General features: G+C 33.2%; 1 protein-coding gene across 1 annotated transcript; it reads left to right on the forward strand.

Annotated features, from left to right (window-relative positions):
* Positions 1–1,549: 1,549 nt before the first annotated feature.
* On the forward strand, positions 1,550–13,576 carry LOC128033975 (uncharacterized). The gene is made up of 6 exons (XM_052622474.1): positions 1,550–1,907; positions 4,999–5,238; positions 5,585–5,709; positions 9,868–10,012; positions 12,843–13,049; positions 13,122–13,576. Exons 1-6 carry the CDS (start codon positions 1,550–1,552, stop codon positions 13,574–13,576), a joined length of 1,530 nt encoding a protein of 509 aa, XP_052478434.1.
* Positions 13,577–19,607: the final 6,031 nt, after the last annotated feature.

Consider the following 19,607-nt stretch of genomic DNA (forward strand, 5'->3'; position numbering starts at 1 on the left):
AGAGAAACAACTCTACTCTAAGTTGAGCAATTGTGAGTTCTGGTTATGGGTGGTAACTTTTCTGGGCCACATGGTTTCTGTTGAGGGGATCCGAGAAAGATTGAGGCCATGCTTGATTGGAAACAACCTAAGAATGTATCTGAGATTCGTAGTTTTCTGGATTTTGCGGGATACTATTGGGGGTTTGTCGAAGGGTTCTCTCTGATTGTTTCTTTTGCCTAGACTGATGCGCAGCAATCGAGCTTCGATAAGCTCAAGTCTATTCTAACTCAGGCTCCTGTTCTGATACAGCCTGAACCTGGTAAAGAGTTTGTGGTATACAGTGATACGTCGTACCTCGATTTGGGATGTGTACTGATGCAGGATGGTAAGGCTGTGGCTCACGCGTCCTGTCAGCTTAAGACACATAAAGGGAATTATCTGACGCATGATGTCGAGTTGGCTACTGTGGTTTTTGTGTTAAAGATTTATAGGCATTATCTGTATGGTGAAAGGTGTATCGTCTACACTGGTCACAAAAGTCTCAAGTACCTCCTTACCCAGAAGGAGTTGAATCTTAGGCAGCATCGATAGATTGAGCTGCTCAAAGATTATGACTGTATGATAGAGTATCATCCTGATAAGGTTAATGTGGTGGCCGATGCTCTCAGTCATAGAGTGGTGACTAATTTGTGGGCAATGTTTGCTCGTCTTAGTTTGTTTGATAATGGGGGTTTGTTAGTTGAGTTGCAAGTTAAGCCGACTTGAATTGATTAGATTTGGGATAAGCTGTTTGAGGATAAGTCTCTGGGTTTGCGGTTTTGTCAAATTAAGAGTGGTAGTACTTCAGATTTTTGGCTGAATAAAAATAGAGTTTTATCTTTTTGAGGTCAGATTTGTGCGCCGAATGATATTGATATGAGGCAATCGATTCTGAGGGAGGCATATAGTAGCCCTTATACTATGCATCCCGGTGTTAATAAGATGTATCAGGATCTTCGTGAACTGTATTGGTGGCCAGATTTGAAACGTGAGGTTACGAATTTCGTTGCTTGTTGTCTGACGTGCCAACAAGTTAAGGTTGAAGACAGTTTCCCTCGATTTTCTGCAACCCGTTAAGATTCCTTTATGGAAGTGGGAACGAGTGACAATGGATTTTGTTAGTGGGTTGCCTTTGACACCCATGAAGAAGGATTCTTTTTGAGTCATCGTGGATCGATTGACCAAGTCCGCTCATTTTATTCCAGTTCAGACGGACTATTCTCTGCAAAAGTTAGCGAAGCTCTATATCTCTGAAATTGGAAGACTGCATGAGGTTCCTGTTTCGATAATTTTTTATAGAGATCATCACTTTACTTCTCGATTCTGAAAGAAGTTGCACGACGCTTTGGGTTTGAGATTGGACTTCAGTACTGCGTTCCATCCTCAGACCAATAGTCAATATGAGAGGGTGATTCAGATACTAGAGGATATGCTTCGGAGTTGTGTAATAGATTCCCGAGGTAGTTGGGAGGATTTTTTGCAGCTAGCTGAGTTTGCCTACAATAATAGTTTCTAGTCTAACATCCAAATGGCACCTTACGAGGCTTTATATGGTCGTAAGTGTCGTACTTCACTATATTGGACTGAGTTGGGTGAACGTCGGGCTGTGGGTTCGAAGTTAATTTTTGAGATCGAAGATAAGGTTAGACTAATTCGGAATCGTCTGAAGACGACTTCTGATAGACAGAAGTCTTATGCAAATCTGAAGAGGAGAGATATTGAGTACTCTGTGGGTGACTTCGTTTTGCTTAAGGTTTCTTCGTGGAAGAAAGTTCTAAGATTCGATCGTAAGGGCAAGTTGAACCCTAGGTTTATTGGGCTGTATCAGATTCTGAAGCGTGTAGGACCGGTTGCTTATCAGTTGGAGTTACCTCCAAAGTTGAACTGTATGCACGATGTGTTTCACGTCTTGATGTTGAGGCGATACTAGTCTGATCCATCTCACGTTGTTTCTGTTGAGGAGATCGAGGATAGATCGACTTTAACTTTTGAAGAGGTGTTGGTTCAGATTTTGGTTTGAGATGTTAAGGTTCTGAGGAGGAAGTCCATTCCATTAATAAAGGTTTTGTGTCGGAATCATGGCACTGAGGAAGCCACGTGGGAACCTGAGAACTCGATGCGTCAACAGTATCTTCATCTGTTCGGATCAGGTAAATTTTGAGGTCGAAATTTCTTTTAGGGGGTATAGTTGTAATGCCCCGATGAATTTATTTCTGTTTCTTTAAGTATCTGACACAAGTAAGTATCTGCTTCAGTGGTTGAGTTTCTGGGTGTCTATATGAGGTCTTGGGTTCAAGTCTCCCTTTAGCCAAATTTTGTTTTTTTTTCTAATCCTAGCCTTACCCTTATTGAGTGGGTTTATATAAAATTGCATGTTAATCCATATCAGAATGAGCCTGTTGGTTTGAGTGGTAAGAAGTTGGTGTGTTAGAGGTCCAGTGTTTGAATCCCTGTGTAAGCGAGTGTTAATTTTTGTTCCAGTCAACTATCAAAGGTTCGATGGATTTAGGAGTCTGAGGTGGTTAGTGGGTGAGATTTAGTGGGATTATGTGGTTAGTGGGATAATTCTTTTGATAATTTTTATTATTTTATTATTTATCTTTTTCCTTCTCCCTCTTCTTCCTCTTCCCTAACATTTCTGTGCTTTTTTCCTTACTAAAATTTTTCCTTTTCCAATCGTGATGTTGCTGCTCGTTCTGTCGTACGTTTTTGAAGGTAAGGGTTGTTGTGGTGTTGTGGGAGTTTCCTGTTGTACCTTTGTTTCTATTAATGTTCGAGTTAATCCGGTAAATCATTTTTGGTAGGTGATCTTCAAGAAAGTCGAGACCCTTCGGTGGTGTAGTCAAATTTCTAGATTTGCAGTTTAAAGGGTAAGCATTTGAACCTTCTAAGAGTAGTTTTCTGTTGTGTTTTCGAGTTGTGGCCAAGAGGTGTCTCGGTTGGATTTGAGGATTTAAGTAATCATGGGTGCTTTTGTTGACATTATTAGGTGCTGTTCGCTTCGTGTGTATTTTCGCATCAAAACCATACCAGGTGTGTACCCGAAATGCAAAAAAATGAGCTTCGACGAAAGCCAAAAAATACACTATCGACGCAACACGGGCGTGTGCGAGACACGACCGTATGGTTGACGAGGGCATGGCCGTGTGCAAGATACGACTGTGTGGTGGTGGTGTGTGTGGTCGTGTGGGCCAGACGGGTTAGGCCAAATTGGGCGTGTGGGTGACACGAGCGTGTGGGCCACACGGGTGAGGCCAATCTGGGCATGTGGTCCCACACGGGCAAGTCATATGGGCATGTGGGCCCATAAATCTAAATTTTTCCTTAGGATCGCACGAGTCGTTCCAATCGACTGTGGGACTACCGTAGGGCCGGTAAGGGCTAATCAAACCCTGAAATTATGTGATTTGATAAATTAATAATTTGCTTTGAGTAGGACATTGGATGCATGTCTGATTATTCTGATAAGTGTATATATATGACATCTATATATGAGCATGTTATGCATAATATTACTGTAACTGTTATTTCTGTATCTGTAACTAGGGTGGGTTTTGTATGTGTGGAGGAAGTGATCTGTACGGTGACTCTGCGTCTATATTTTGGCAGCTTGTCTGCATATTATCTGTAACGTGTCGCATCGACACTATATAGTGTGTAAAGATGGGTGGGTGTTTATAACCCCACATAGTGTGATGGGCTGGTCGAAGATGGTGTGTAGAGGATGAGGGTAGGATTTTGCATATATGTACTGATTATCTGATTCTGTTAACTATATCTGAGATGGACATGAGTCCAAATCTGTATCTGATTGTGTATAAGATCTTTGTATGTATTGCATGCCTATTTTTGTGGGGCTACACACTGAGTTTACGAAAACTGACTTAAGTATTGGTTTTTAATTAATTTAAGGAATTATTTTCGTGGTTTGTAATAATTGGACACCTTGGACTGTTTGATTTTATTTTGGGTTTTGGATTTTTTTTCTATATTTTGTTTGCGACTGATATAAAAAAAGCATGATTTTTACTAAAACAAAGGTTTTCCAAAAATTACGAATGGGATTTCCAAAAATAACGTTTTCCACGACTTCCGCTATAAATTAAATTTTGGCAAATAAATTAATTAAATGACATTTTTGAAAATAGATATAAACAAAAATGAGTTATAAAACATGAATGATTTATTGTAACGACACTGCTTTCAAAACACTTCTTTGTGACATCTCTAGATTTGACCATAATGTCTAAGCCGAGTTTGGGGTGTTAAATGTATTCTTGTCTATTTGTGCTTAATTGGGAAACATTCTGATCTTGTTAGGATTATTTCTTTATTTGCTTCTTTGGGGAAATCTTGTAAGGTTAAACCTTGTCCTCAAAGGTTGAACAAATTAGTGAATTTGGGGAAATCGTTAGCTGTGGAAAGCACTCTAAATCTTTGTGTTTATTGTTTCATATTCTTTCTTTGCTTCCACCAAATTTTTTAAAGGCCAATTCACCCATTTTTGGAAATTTTAGTTTGATTAATCAAGCCAACAATTGGCATCAGAGCTAGTATTTAAAAGATGGTCTAACAACCAAGTCAAGATCCTTGAGGTAGCTCAACTTCCATCTATTCAAACCACACAAGATGATATCTTCTTTTGGCTCCATTATGGTTAGTAAGTCTCAATTCGTTAACAAACCTCCTTACTTAAATGGTGCAAATTATTCATTTTGGAAGATTAGAATGATATGGTTCATACAAGCCAACGATCTTGTTGTATGGGACATCATCATGGATGGTTCATCCATGCATCAAAAGCAAGAAGGAGGGATCTTAGTTCCAAAGAGCAAGAAGGAATGTAACGATGAAGATATGAGAAGCATACAACTCAACGCTAAGACCATGCACACTCTTTCTTATGCACTTGGTCTGGAATAATATAGTAAGTTATCTTCATGTTCTAATGCCATGGAAATTTGAGATTAATTGGAGGTCATTATGAGGGTACCGATCAAGTCAAGAAATCAAAGTTGGGAATTCTCACTCTCAATTATGAGATGTTTATGATGAAGCCCGATGAGGACATCAAAGTTATGTCCGATAGATTCACCACCATCATCATCAATAAGCTCAAATCCTATGGGAAGACCTATCCCAATGAAGAGATAGTGAGGAAAATGCTTAGAAGCTTTCCAATGTCGTGGGATGCCAAAGTTACAGCCGTTGAGGAAGGTAAAAAATTAGAGACACTTTCATTAGATGAGCTAATTGGTTCTTTGCTCACTCATGAAATGAGACTCAAATGAGTGAATAAATGAGAAGAAAAACATGAAAAGAAGAAGGTTGGTATTGCCTTCAATTCCACAATCGAATAAAGTGATTCTAATGAAAATGAGGATGAAGATAAAGAGATGACCATGTTTGTAAAAAGATTCAAGAGGTTCATGAGGTCTAATAAAGGAAGAAAATTCTAAAAGAAGGAAGGACTCAAGATTGAATCTACAAGGAAAATGACCCCATCATATGCTATGAATGCAAGAAGTTGGGACACATTAAGTTTGGTTTTCCTCAATGGAAGCAAAGAGGGTCAAGCAAAAAAAAAAACTCGAGGATCATGTTGCTACTTGGAGTGATGAAGATTCATCCAACAATGAAGACCAAGAAGTAGCCAACCTTTGCCTTATGGCCATCAACGACTCTGAGGTAACTTCTAACTTGTCCATTTCATCTTCTTATTCTTTTGATGAGTTACAATATGCCTATGATGAGTTGGGATTAGAGTTTGAATCAATGAATTCAAAATATAGAAAAACCATTTCAAAACTAAACGATGAAAATAATTCACTCTCCAATGTCAAGCATGAACTGGAAAGTAAAATAAATGATATGGAAACAAGTATAAATGATTTTGAGAAAGAGAATTTTAACTTGCATAATTTGGTTTCTAAGGTTCAAGATGACCATGAAAAGCAACTTAAGTTGCTTAAGAGTGAAAAAGCTCACTCTAACAAAGTTTTACCAAAAAGATTTTTTAGAGGAGAAAGCTCAAAACAGAAATTTTTCAAAACTAGCTTTAATTTCTATAAACATAGAGGTCCCCAAAATTCTTACAAAGTAAAACTTATTAAAAGTGTATAGGTCCCCAAAGGACTCAGAATTTCTCAAAATAAAGATATCCTTTCAAAATGGATATCTAAAAAGACTAAAATTATAAGAACTAATGCTTATAGACCCAAAAGAATTTAGGTACCAAAAATCAATGTTGAATTCTATGTTTGTAGGAAAATGAGCATTACTTCGAGGTGGAGGATTCACTCAAAAACTCACGGTACCTTTGTAACACCCTTAACTCATTTTCATTTTCGAATTAGGGTTACAGAGTATTACAATACATTTTAGATTGATTTGGGCCTTAAATCGAGATTACGAGGCCCTAATGGTTTGGGAACATTCCAATATTAATTTGAAACAAAACAGAAAATTATGGAAAAATTGAAAAATTTTTAAAACAGGGGTCACACAGCTGTGTGACATAGCCCAGACCGTGTGGACATTTCAAATTCTGGACACACGGTCGTGTCCTAGCCTGTGTCCGCCCGTGTGGGTATTCGAAATGGGGCCACACAACCGTGTCGCAAGTCTTGTGCCAAATCGTGTGTGCATTCGATGCTGGGTCACACAACCGTGTCACTAGCCATGTGTTAGACCGTGTAAAACCTGCACCTAAAACAACAATGACACATGGACGTGTGGGGTGGTCGTGTGAAAACCCGTTTCCCAGGTGGTGTGCTACCCAGATTTCCCCTAAAATAAGTCACTTTCTACCCATTTGCTTAGGTGCCAAGACATACCAAAAACACATGTTAACAACCCATCAAAACACATTCAAATGAACTCAAAACATCCCAAAACAACCAACCTATGTGCCTAATAAATGTGCCCTCGATGGCACCACAATTCAAACACCTAAACAATAAAAAATCAAAGCTATGTTCCCATGTCAAAAGCATTTACCAAATATTTTGCATTAAAACTCAAAAATCATATATTAACTCATGCCAAAATTTACCACTCATCCACAACATTCAAGTCTATTTCATTATAGGATAGTCAATCTTTAATAGCATAGGACAATAAGACCAAATCACATACTTATGAACAATTATAACCCAAACATTAAAAGTATATACACATGTACTAAGAATCCATCCATGACAAACATCATTTAAGTGTAACAAACACCATAAGTAACAAGTAACCAAAATATTTTCAAATCACCTATTACATGCCATATAACCTAAGGTAAACGTTCAAAAGCTATCAAAAGATATCCGGATAGTGTGATTTCTTTGAATTGATCCGATTGCCCGATTTCCACGAAACACTATCTACAAAGAAATAAAATATATAACACAAGTAAGCTTCTTTAGAGCTTAGTAAGCTTGATGATTAAAACGATAAAGCTTATCGAGATAAACATAACAATTATTAAAAACAAGAAAGTTTGACAATGCTTCCTATTCAACCAACAACTTAAACAGGTGAGTGTATATTCAATCATATACAAGTTACATATTAATATTCATAAAAGCTCCTTTGAAATCAAGTCTCAATACTATTGGAAATTTCATGAACAACTTTTATACGATTCATTAACAAAACACTTAACACTGGAAATGTTGCCTGATGAACGATATAACCGATTTGAGTACACAATTATCCATCCGAAACACGCCAAACGCTCAAATGGGCCAATCCAACCAAAAAATGCCTTGGCATCAAGTGCCTAGCCTAAAGGCTAAGATCCCTCCGAAAACATGCCTAGGCACCAAGTGCCAAGCCCGAAGACTTTACATCCGCCCCCGGTAACATGCCAGAATCACTGTCATATAGCATGATAGTTCACAACAAAGGCTCGTCACATATCAATCCCATACAGTACACACTATAACCTATTGACATGTCAATCCTACTCTATCCTACGTTCATCCGACTCAAGAAATATCATTATTAAATAGTGCTCCAACAATTTACTACTTCAATTCACACTAATTTAACATCAAGCCATCAATTGAACATTCATCAACCAATTTCTCATTTCAATTCATTTCAATATATATATTAAACTAAACTGAATGAACTTACCAGGGCTAAACTGCAGTAATGGCAAAAGTTCAAGGGCTATTTCGCAACTTTCGCTTTTCCTCAATTATCTACTTGATCTTGATCTATAATATAGTTTATTTCAATCATTAGCCTCAACTTCATATACTATCCAATTTAATACAATAACTTCTTATTTAAAATTGTGCACATTTGTCCCAACTATTTACACTTTATTTAATTTGGTCCTTAAGATCAAAACAAGCCTATTTCTCACAATTAAACTTTAAACCCATTCAACTTAATTTTTAACCATTCTAAAACAACCATATATTTTTAATTTAATAAGAAAAACCATGTCTATTTCAATTTATTTTCAATTTTATCCCCAAACATGAAAATTGACAAAGAATCACTTTACAAACTAGATCATAATTATCATCAAACTTCATGCTCAAGAACTAACATTAAGAATACTTCAAGAACATCAATGGTAATTTTTCTAAACTTTGACAACTTTACAAATTAGTCCCTAAACTAGCTAGATATCAATACAACGATCACAAAAAACATAAAAATAATAAAAAACGGGTAAGAAATAGCTTAGATGCAATGACTTAAAACACAAACCAAAGCTTGGAGCTCTCCCAACAATGGTATTCAGCCAAATAAAAGAAAACCATGAAAGAGATGATAAATTTTCATCTTTTTGTCTACTTTAGTTTATTATTTAATCACTAAAATTCTCATAAAAATTAATGAGAATTTCAAAATAACGAAGCCAACACCACCCATTATAACTTATATGGTCTATTTACTTTAATGGTCCACCACTTCATTATTCTTTATCTATTTAACTCCTATAGCTATTAGGAACTAACATTTACAATTTTTATGATTTAGTTTTTTTTATTTAATTGACTATCCAAACATTAAATTGATTAACCAAATTTTTAATACGAACTTAATGACCTCGTAAATATTAATTAATATATTAATTAATTAATATTTATGAACTGACACATTAGAATTTGTGATCCTAAAATCACTGTTCCAACAGTACTGATAATCAGACTGTTACAACCTTGATAGTGCATGCTCAAAGCACATGACCGGTGACAAGAGCCACTTTGTCAATTTGAAGCCTAAAAATGGAAGAGTAGTTACATTTGGTGACAAATCTAAATGAAAAGTAGAAGGAATCAGCTCTATTGGTAAAAATTCTTCAATTTTTATTGAAAATGTTCTTTGTGTCAACGGTGTTAAGCATAATCTACTTAGTATTAGCCAAATGTGTGATAGTAGTCTCAATGTCATTTTTGAGTCTAATGGTCGTAAAATAGTTAACATTGTGTCTAATAAGATTATGCTTGTACAACATAGGATAAAAAAATGTTTATATGGTTCATTTTTGAATATTTGCATGATTCACTCATATGCCTTGTTGCTAATAATGAAAATAATTCTTTATTATGGCATATAAAACTAGGACAGGCTAGCATGAGCATATTGCATAAACTAGTTAAAAATGACTTAGGGTCTGTTTGATAGGGGAAAATATTTTCCGGAATTGGTTTTCCCCATTTTCCAGTGTTTGATTGGAGGAAAATATTTTCCTTTTGGAAAATCAATTCCGCAACACGGGTAAAATCCTCTCATCCTTCCGGAAAATGTCTTACCCCTTAGAAATCGGTAAGACATTTTCCACAGCTCCTCTCTTCACCTTTTCCACTGTTCCTCTCTTCACCCTTTCCACAGCTCCTCTCTTCACCCTTTCCACAGCTCCTCTCTTCACCCTATCGATTGCAGCATCATCATCTCTGCCTCATCTTCTCTGCTAGTTCACCTCTTCTCTTTGCTTGCCTCGTTAGCGTGCCGGTTCACCTCTGCTGGTTTATTGAAGGTAAAATTGCAAGCTCTATGTTAGGGGATCTGTTGATTTCTGCAAGTTTTATTGCAAGTTTTTGTAGTAGATGTGTTTTCTGCAAATGTTTTTTGCAAATCAGTTTCTGGGTTAACTGGAAAATGGGTAATTTGGATACTTTCATGGTCAAATCAGTTAGCAAAGAGATAGTTATGTCTTCTCTTTCAATTTTCGCTACTAAGGATGATTCTTTTTAAGAGAGAAAATGTTTGGCTTCTTCATCTCTGCCTGCAAAATGGAAAGGAAAATTGAAAAAACAAAATGTTTGGCTTTTCAAGAGTCCAAAGATTATGATTACAGTTCGTATTATGCTGGGAAAAAACAAAAGAAATTTATGTGAGTGAATAATGCTAAATGGAAAGGAAAATTGAAAAAAATTGCAGCCTTAACACCCTAATTTCTTGTCCTACTTGTTTGCCAAATATATAAACCTAAATTCCCAACAGAATAGATGAATGTTATGGTCAGGGAAATAAACAACTATTTATGCTTTCATTAAAAAAAATCAGTAGAGACAATGATTTGTTTTATCTACTTGCTGAATAATTTACTTCAATTTGAAACATTTTATTCGATTATAGTCAAACTAGAAGTGTTCCATATTGTTTCAAATTGGTGTTCAAGACTTGTTCTGTTGTTCCTGTTGCTTGAAAAAGATTAGTGTTGTTCCTGTTGTTCTGTTGTTCTGTTGTTCCTGGTAATGGTCCCAAATTTTTATTTTCCTCTATAAACTACACGTGGTCCTGAAAATGGGTAACAAATAATGCATATCAAATTAAGGTATTAAATAAATTTGGTCAAAAATTGTAATTCAAGCTTACTGGTAATCTGCAGCAATTGTAGGCGATGGTCTGATCAATCATCAGCAGAATTTCTTTACCTTTCAATTTAACCGAACATGTTTATCTCCCAAATATATTAACAATTTTTTGTTGGATTTAAGAATAATGAGTTTGTGGAGAAAGTTAAGTCCAGTTTGATAAGGTTCTGCCTTTGTAGTGGCTGAGACTTGAAACTACCTTGTTTTATGTTAATTTATTTGTGTGAAGTAGTTAGGAGTTAATCTTTAAGTTTTAGAAGGGCATAAAATTAATGGATGCTTTATACATGGATTTTTTGTTGTAGAATACTCTAACTGAAACCTTTTAGGAAGTGGGGAGTTTTGATTAATATAGAGTGCCTGCTGTAATTATAGACTTGAAGTGTTTAGGATACTGAATTGTCTAAACTAAATCAAAATGTTAGAAAATCTCAGAAGTCCATTGGAGGTTTTAATAAGCTTGACTCAATTTTATTTTTTTAATTCTTGTGGGGATTAGAAAGGCATATATATATTTAATACGGTTTTCAAATTACTCATAAATTCATCAAACCTTAATTAATTTAATGAAAAGATACTATATTTTTAAAAAAAATCAAATATATAAAAGTTTCAAATTATTATAACAAGTCAACTAAAATATTTTAAGATTTTAGGTTAAGTATTTGGGAGGTTTTCTATTATAGGAATCGAATCAAATTAATTTTTATTATTAAATGAATTAATTTAATCTCTATATTATTAGAAAGAAGTTAAATAAGTCCAATTTGTAATAAGCTTAACATTTATTTTTCCGATTGCAATTCAATTTCAAACAAAAGATTTCTTTTACGAACCATAAATCCTTTTTAAATGTATTAACTTTGTTAAATTAATGAATGATATTTTTCAAACAGTAAATATTAACTCTATTCCAATTTTACTTATTTGATTCTTCTTAATAATATATAAATAAAATTAATTTATTTAATAATAAATAATTAATTTAATGAAATCGTTATAATAGACATGCTTCCTTAATACATTCACCATTAATTATGTATATAAAATATTCAAGTATACATAAATATTGACAACATATTATATAGTAATCATTGAACTACAATAATCATGGGCAAAGACTAATACTCCATGTTTATTCAACTCATTACCATCCACTATTGCAATTTCCCATTCAAATTCATGATTAATTAATTAATTATACATGATATTGAAATCCTAATAATATAAAACAAAATCTTGGAGCAATTGCAATTTCCTACAAGAAAACTAATTTGTCATGCTTTCATTTTCATATGCTTATCAAATATATTGAAGTATTGTATTAACCAAATCATTTATTGAAGTTTTGTATTAATTATGGCAATTAGCTTGATATGCATGTATGCATAGTCATGGCAACTTTATGTGATCTTATGAAAATCTTGCATCTTTTTTGTAGTGATCATATATTTGTGTGGCATAATTTTGTGTAGATGGATTGTAATCAACATCAAATGGCAATTGCCAGAGTCGTGGCTTCAGTTTTAGCTTTTGGGGCTCTTTGGATTAAAAAATTAGAAATTAGGAAGGAAATTGCTTCTCGCCCTCGTGTGAATCGAGATTATGAAAGAGAAAATTATATTAATAGTATTTTATATAGTGGTGACCAGCTTTGTATTGATGTGATAAGGATGAGACCGATCGCCTTTTTTAATTTATGTGATATTCTTAGTAGGAATAATTTGTTACAATCGTCTAAATCTGTCAATATTAGGGAGCAAGTAGTTATATTTTTACATATAATTGGTCATAATGTAAGGTTTCGAGTGATTGGATCTAGATATTATAGATCAACTCAGACAGTTCAGCATTACTTTAGGGTTGTATTGAGAGCTATTTTGAAATTGTATAGACTAGTTATTAGATTACCTGATGAGTAAACTCCTAGTGAAATTAGAAACAATCCAAGGTTTTATCCTTATTTTAAAGATTGTATTGGAGCATTAGATGGAACTCATATTCGTGCATCCGTTCCACCTAGCATGCAAGGAAGATTTCGTAGCCGTAAAGGGGGGACGACACAAAATGTATTGGCTGCCATTACATTTGATTTGAAATTTGCCTATGTTCTAGCTAGTTGGGAAGGTAGTGTACATGATTCTCGTATTTTAAATGATGCACTTTCACGCCTAACAGGATTAAGAATTCCGGAAGGTAATATTTATCACAAATAGTTCTAGTAAGCTCATAGTTTATTAGTATTAATTATGTATTGTAAAATTGTAGGTAAATATTATCTTGCTGATGCTGGATATGGAATCCGAATTGGATGTATTACCCCATATCGTGGTGTCCGATATCATTTAAAAGAGTTTGCTGCTGAAGGGTCTGAAAATGCAAAGGAGCTCTTTAATCTTCGCCATTCATCATTACGGATCACTGTTGAACGTGTTTTTGGGATTTTGAAGAAACGATTTCGTGTATTAGATGTTGAACCATTTTGGAATTTTCAAACTCAAGTAGATATAGTTTTGACTTGTTCTATCATTCATAATCATATAATGGGAGTTGATCCTAGTGATTTACTTAACCAAGGATTATACGAGGCGTCTGAGTCTGATTCGATAATACAAACTCTCACGGAGCGAGAAGAAAGACAAGAAGCAAGAGAATGGTCTGCTAAGAGAGATGAAATTGCACAAACTATGTGGACTGATTATATGGCTAGAAATATTAGGTAGATTTAGGGCTTAGGGTTATTGTTTCTATGTTATGTATGTTTTAGTAAATGTTGGTTGGATAATGATATTGAAATTTTAGATTGTTGGATTTTGATATATGTCTTGAATTTGTTAGATATTGATTATGTTTTAACATTGCTGGATATTGAATTAATTAATTATGTTTTAAGCTTGTTGGATATTGAAATTATTGACAATGACAATTATTTAATGTAGAATGGGTAAAGGCAACAAAGAAGGGACCTCCAAGCAATTCAGGTGGACAAAACCGATGGAACATGTTTTCCTTGAAATTCTAGCAGAGGAGGCTAGAAAAGGAAATAAGCCTTCTAATACTTTCAAATCAGTTTCTATTAATCGAGTTGCCGACGCCATTTCTGAAAGATTCCAAGTCCAATGCGATACGAACCATGTGGAAAATCATTTGAGGACAGTAAAAAACCAGTGGCAGATTATATGCAAAATTCGAGGTGAAAGTGGTTTTGGATGGGATGATAACATGAAAATGATCACATGTGATAGAGCGACATACAATGCAACAGTGATGGTAATATATGTATATATATGTTAAGTATATTTCAATTGTTTTTTACTTGTTATTCTAATTGTGTATAATATCCAACAGTCACACAAGAAGTATGAACCATTTTTGAATAAAAGCATTGACCATTATGATGAAATGGCTGTGGTTGTTGGCAAAGATATGGCAACAGGGAGTTTTGCCAGAACATTTGCTGACATAGATTTGGGTGATGGTAATGAAGATTCAATGCCTGTAGACTGCGACAATGAAGAGGCTGAAGAGGTAAGAACAAATGTATCTTCATCTAGCACATCCAAACATAAAAGAAAAAGTGGTCAAGAAAGTCTCGTTGATGAACAAATTAAATTTGTGGGTGAGCAACTTGGCGAAATTGCTAATGCTTTGAAACAATTTACTGCCGACAAGACAGCACAGCTTTACAAACAAGTGATGTCGATGGAGGAAGAAGGATTTGATGATGACTTCTTGTGTTCTGTGTTTGATTATCTAGGGAGTCATGAATCAGAGGCCAAAATGTTTTTAGTTAAAAGTAAGAAGCATAGAAAAATTTGGCTTCAAAAAATTTCTCAGGGTTGAAGATATTGATACTTTTATGTGGTGTAATATTATGCACTTGGACAATGTTGTTACTATGTGGTGTACTACTAATTATGTATTTGGATAATATTATTTCTAGTACTCATTATGGTTTCGAAGCAATTTATAATTATTCAATATTCTTACTAGTACTCATTGTGGATAATATTTTTCAATTTATAACGATCTATATTGTAGCTTATTATTGAGTATTATTATAAATAAATCATTGCAATATATGTAAAAACAATTTAAAATATAAAAATTAATAATATATATTAATATATGTAAAAACAACTTTTAGGAAAATATTTTCGGAAATCACAAACAATGAGAAAATATTTTACAGATTCAATCAAACACCAGAAAATATTTTCCAGTAAGTCATTTTACAGAAAAGTAAAACATTTTCCAGAAATCATTTTACGGAAAACATTTTACTGCCAATGAAACAGACCCTTAGTAAGAGGATTGCCTAAAATTGATTTTGAACTAGAAAAGGTTTGTGATGCGTGTGTTAAGGGTAAACATAAAAGAGTTTACTTTAAACCTATTAATGATGTATCAACTAGTAGAGTTCTTCAACTAATTCACATAGACTTGTTTGGTCCTATTAGGACAACTAGCTTGGGTGGAAAATAATATGCTTTTGTGCTTGTTGATGACTATTCTAGATTTACTTGGGTTCTTTTCTTAAGTACTAAAGATGAAGCTTTAGAAAATTTCATCACATTCTCAAAAATGAAAAATGTTACTCTATCTGTAACACCCATAACCCGTATCCGTTGTCGGATTTAGGTTACGAGGCATTACCGAACAAAACATAATTCATCACAATCATTTATTAAAATTCATGCAGAAAATTATATTGGCTTCTTTACAATTGTTATCAAATTTAAATAGCAACCATTCACTCATTCAAATAAGTCAAATTCATATAAATAAAGCACATATCCAATTAATTCAAACATGCATTATTAATCATATTACAAATATGAACCATGCTTCAAATTCAATCGTTTCAATATCTTCCATTCAACCAAAATTTTGAACCAACTAACATGCATCAAAGTCATACAACACGTGCTTTATAAATCCAATAGCCGAATCATATGATTAACAATCAAGGCATTCGAATAATCAAATAATAAATAGGCTTATTGCATTGCGTTTTCATATACCGAGTATATATATATCGCAACACTTAATTGTATACATCTATCTCATTGGCTAAATATCAAACACCTCAATTTAAAAGCTTTTGCACATGCGCATATTTATCAAAAACAAAACATAATACACGGTCTAATATTCATTCACCTATAAAACATTAGATAACATTACCACATAGTCAAAATTACTTTTAATGCTATCATATCATGCGTATATCACCCTAAAACCAAAGCCAATTCTAAGCACATTATCCATGTAATACCCCGAAAATTACTACAGTAAGAAAGTAAGATAATATCCTTGATATAGTAAAATAAAGAAATAAAGTGATAAAAGGGTAATATTGAGTTATGTCAACATTTGGAAGTATATTATGACATATTAATTTAAGAAAGGATTAAATTGCAAAAGTGAGAAAAGTTTTGTTGTCCAAGAGTAAATACTCAAAATTTGAGGGGTTAAAGTGTAAATACGAAAAAGTTGAAGGACCAATAGTGTAAATATTTTAAGAGTGGAATAATCTAGAAACTAAGGAAATGGATGAATTAGGACCAAATTAAAAGGTAAATAATTTTGAGGGACTAAATTACAATTTTACCAAATTAAGTGATGACTCAAGGATGGAATTTCAAAAGATTATAAAGGGCAAAAATGGTCAAATAGAGAGAAAGAATTCTAGAAGGTAATGATGATGTTTGTGATGTTTTTAATTAATTAGATAAATGTTATTTAATTAATATTTAATTAATATTTTTAGTATTATTTTATTATTAAATGATTAATATAAAAGGGAGGAAAGATGATGAAAAAATCATCATCTTTTCCATGCAACCAACGTGAGAAGAGAGGAAAAGAAAGAAGTTTTCCTTTCTTTACAATTTGGTCCTCCCACAAAAATTCACCATTTTCACATAGAAATCAAAGAAATTTCCATAGCCACCAAGAGAGAAAATTGATAAGGAGGCAATGGGGAGCTAGAATATTAAGTTAGATTTAAGAAATAGAAGCTGGAGGAGAGAGAAAATGAAGTTAAAGATTGAAATCAATAGCACAAGGTAAGAACATCAATATTTCAATATATTTTTAAGTTTGATATTATTGAAAAAAGCATGGAAATAATGTTATAGTAGAGTTTTATTATACAAAGTCTTAAGTTCTTGATATATTAGTGAAGAGAAATATTATAGAGAAAGGGAATAAGGGAGTTATACACCTAGTAATCAACATTTTGCACTAAAACAGTTTTGGACAGCAGCAGTAGGTTAAATTTGAAAAATCACCATAAATTGTAGAAATTGAATTTGATTATGAATAAATTATGGAATTAAAGCTTATTAAGTCTAGTTTCCCATGGAAGAAACAGTGTAAGTAATGCAACTGTAAATCATGAGATATAATAAATTTTGTGAGACAAGGTCAGAATGAATTCGGGTTCCCCTGTTCTGACTTTGGAAAATCATAAAAAAATTGAATAAAAATAATTAGAGGCTTAAATTTATATTTTTAAAATTATAAATGAGTCTATTTTAATATATACAAACGGAAACATCATTAAAATTCTGTATAAAGAGATAATTAATTTTTAGTGAAGAGGGTCGGAACTGTTAAATAGTGAAATAGGGAATCTTTAAAGAATAAAATGGACTTGTTGGCTAAATCAAAATTCTGAAAATATTATGGTAAGAAGATATGTGAGTCTAGTTTCATAAGAATTTAGTGAATATTAATTTGGATTTCTGTAGCTCAATCTATAAATAATTTAGTAACTATGACTCAAGTGGACAACTTTGAATTAATATATAAATAAATGGTGGAATTATAGATAATGTTACATATAAGCATATTACACATTATGGATGTGGAATAGAGAGGAGGAGGAGGAGGAAAATAAATGATTATTCAACTAGCATGAGTTCTCATAAAAATGGCCAATTTTCAAGTCAAAAGTAAAATTATTTAAATTGCTAAAGATGTCAAAAAGTGACCAAATTGTATGAAATGAATTGTTTTATTATTTAAATTAATAAATTGAATGAAATATTAATTTATATCAAGATTGGGTGAAAGTTTGAGGAAAATAGAAAATTATCAAAATGTCCCCAATTTTGGTATTTCTACAATTTAGCCTAGTAAGTTTGTGTAACTTGAATTATATTCTTAGATGATTGAAATATGTATATTGGATTGAGAAATTGATTTGAATTGTGAACATGAGAAATTGTGATTTGAATGAAATGGAAATGAAGCTTTGAATTACATGAGTAAATATTGGGTCTCGTAGGCCCTATTTGTTATGAATATAATATTTCGAGGATATGTTGTAAAGAATTATAAAAGCACGTTAATAATTTAAAACTTTTAATTCGGATAAAATTTTGTAACTCGGTTTAATACGTATGCAAATGTATGTCTTCTAGTAATGCCTCGTACCCTATTCCGGCGTCGAATACAGGTAAGGGGTGTTACAATGTGACATCGCTAGATTCGGTCATAATGTTTAGACCGGGTTTGGGGTGTTACAATCCAACCGTAACAATCCTATTCCATTAACTATTTAATAAACATACCAATCCGTAAATTATACACAATTGCACATTAATCTAAGTCAAGCTATCATATATGACTTAATAGGCATACATATATAAACTATAAACAAGCATCACTAAATAACCAAATACAATTATAACCATTACCAACTTAGGCGCATTTTTCAATAGCAAATAACAAATCAATGTACACCTAATTTGCATGATAAATAGCATGTCTAATTTTCATATATTCAACCAATCAACTAATCATTTATTTGGTCATCCAATTTAACCTCTATAGCTCATAGCAATATCAAAACAAAATCTCAACTAGGTACCATTTCATAACTAAATAACATTATTAACCAAACACCTTATACTTGCTCAAAACATACTTCCCAAAATGAGCTAATTACATAGCCTAATATACACAAGCATTAGTATCAGTATCAAGCCATTATCAAGCCATTATCAAGCCAAAATGAGCTAAGTACAAACTTTTAAAGTACCAAAATAATGCTCGATAGTGTGACAATGTTCCTTAACGATCCCCGAACTCGAGCTATCTTTATATAACTATAAAACAGAATAAAGAAAAACAAATGCACAAAGTAAGCTTTGAAATCTTAGTAAGTCATAAGCAAATAAATAGTCGTAAAAACATACATAATCTATTTCAACTAAGCCGAATATAACTAGTCTCAAACACATATAGAAACACTTTTCTCATGTATTTCACTTTGTCTCATTAAACAACATCACTTACCTTTTTCTTTCAAAGTACATATCAAATTCACTCATACCTGAATCGTTTATCTCTTATAACCATTCCGTATGGTATCGACTTTTCCTGTTCAACCATTCGGAATTGTTAAGGATACTCGGAAACACATATATCACATACAATGCCATATCCCAGATATGGTCTTACATGTTATCACATATCGATGCCACTGTCCTAGATAGGGTCTTACACGTAATCGTATATCGATGACAATGTCCCAGACATGGTCTTACACAAAATCACACCTCGCGAGTCCTAATGTCATGACATTTGTATCCTATACTATTCCTATGGTTCGTACTGGACTTCCAGACGTCGATATTCTGTCAATTCTATCTCGTTTTCATCTTTTCAACATTTGATACAATTCAATGATAGTCAAACATAATTAACACAATTTAAACACATTTATTTGCATATGAACTT

The sequence above is a fragment of the Gossypium raimondii genome, chromosome 10, assembly GCF_025698545.1.
Source record: "Gossypium raimondii isolate GPD5lz chromosome 10, ASM2569854v1, whole genome shotgun sequence".
NCBI classification, from domain to species: domain Eukaryota; kingdom Viridiplantae; phylum Streptophyta; class Magnoliopsida; order Malvales; family Malvaceae; genus Gossypium; species Gossypium raimondii.

Excerpts from the sequence above, each read along its gene's own strand:
- LOC128033975 (XM_052622474.1), top strand. The coding sequence starts at position 1,550 with ATGGCACCTTACGAGGCTTTATATGGTCGTAAGTGTCGTACTTCACTA. Across the intron at positions 5,239-5,584 it reads AGTTACAGCCGTTGAGGAAG|CAAAGAGGGTCAAGCAAAAA; the intron begins GTAAAAAATTAG and ends CCTCAATGGAAG. Across the intron at positions 5,710-9,867 it reads TGGCCATCAACGACTCTGAG|CTCCTCTCTTCACCCTTTCC; the intron begins GTAACTTCTAAC and ends CCCTTTCCACAG.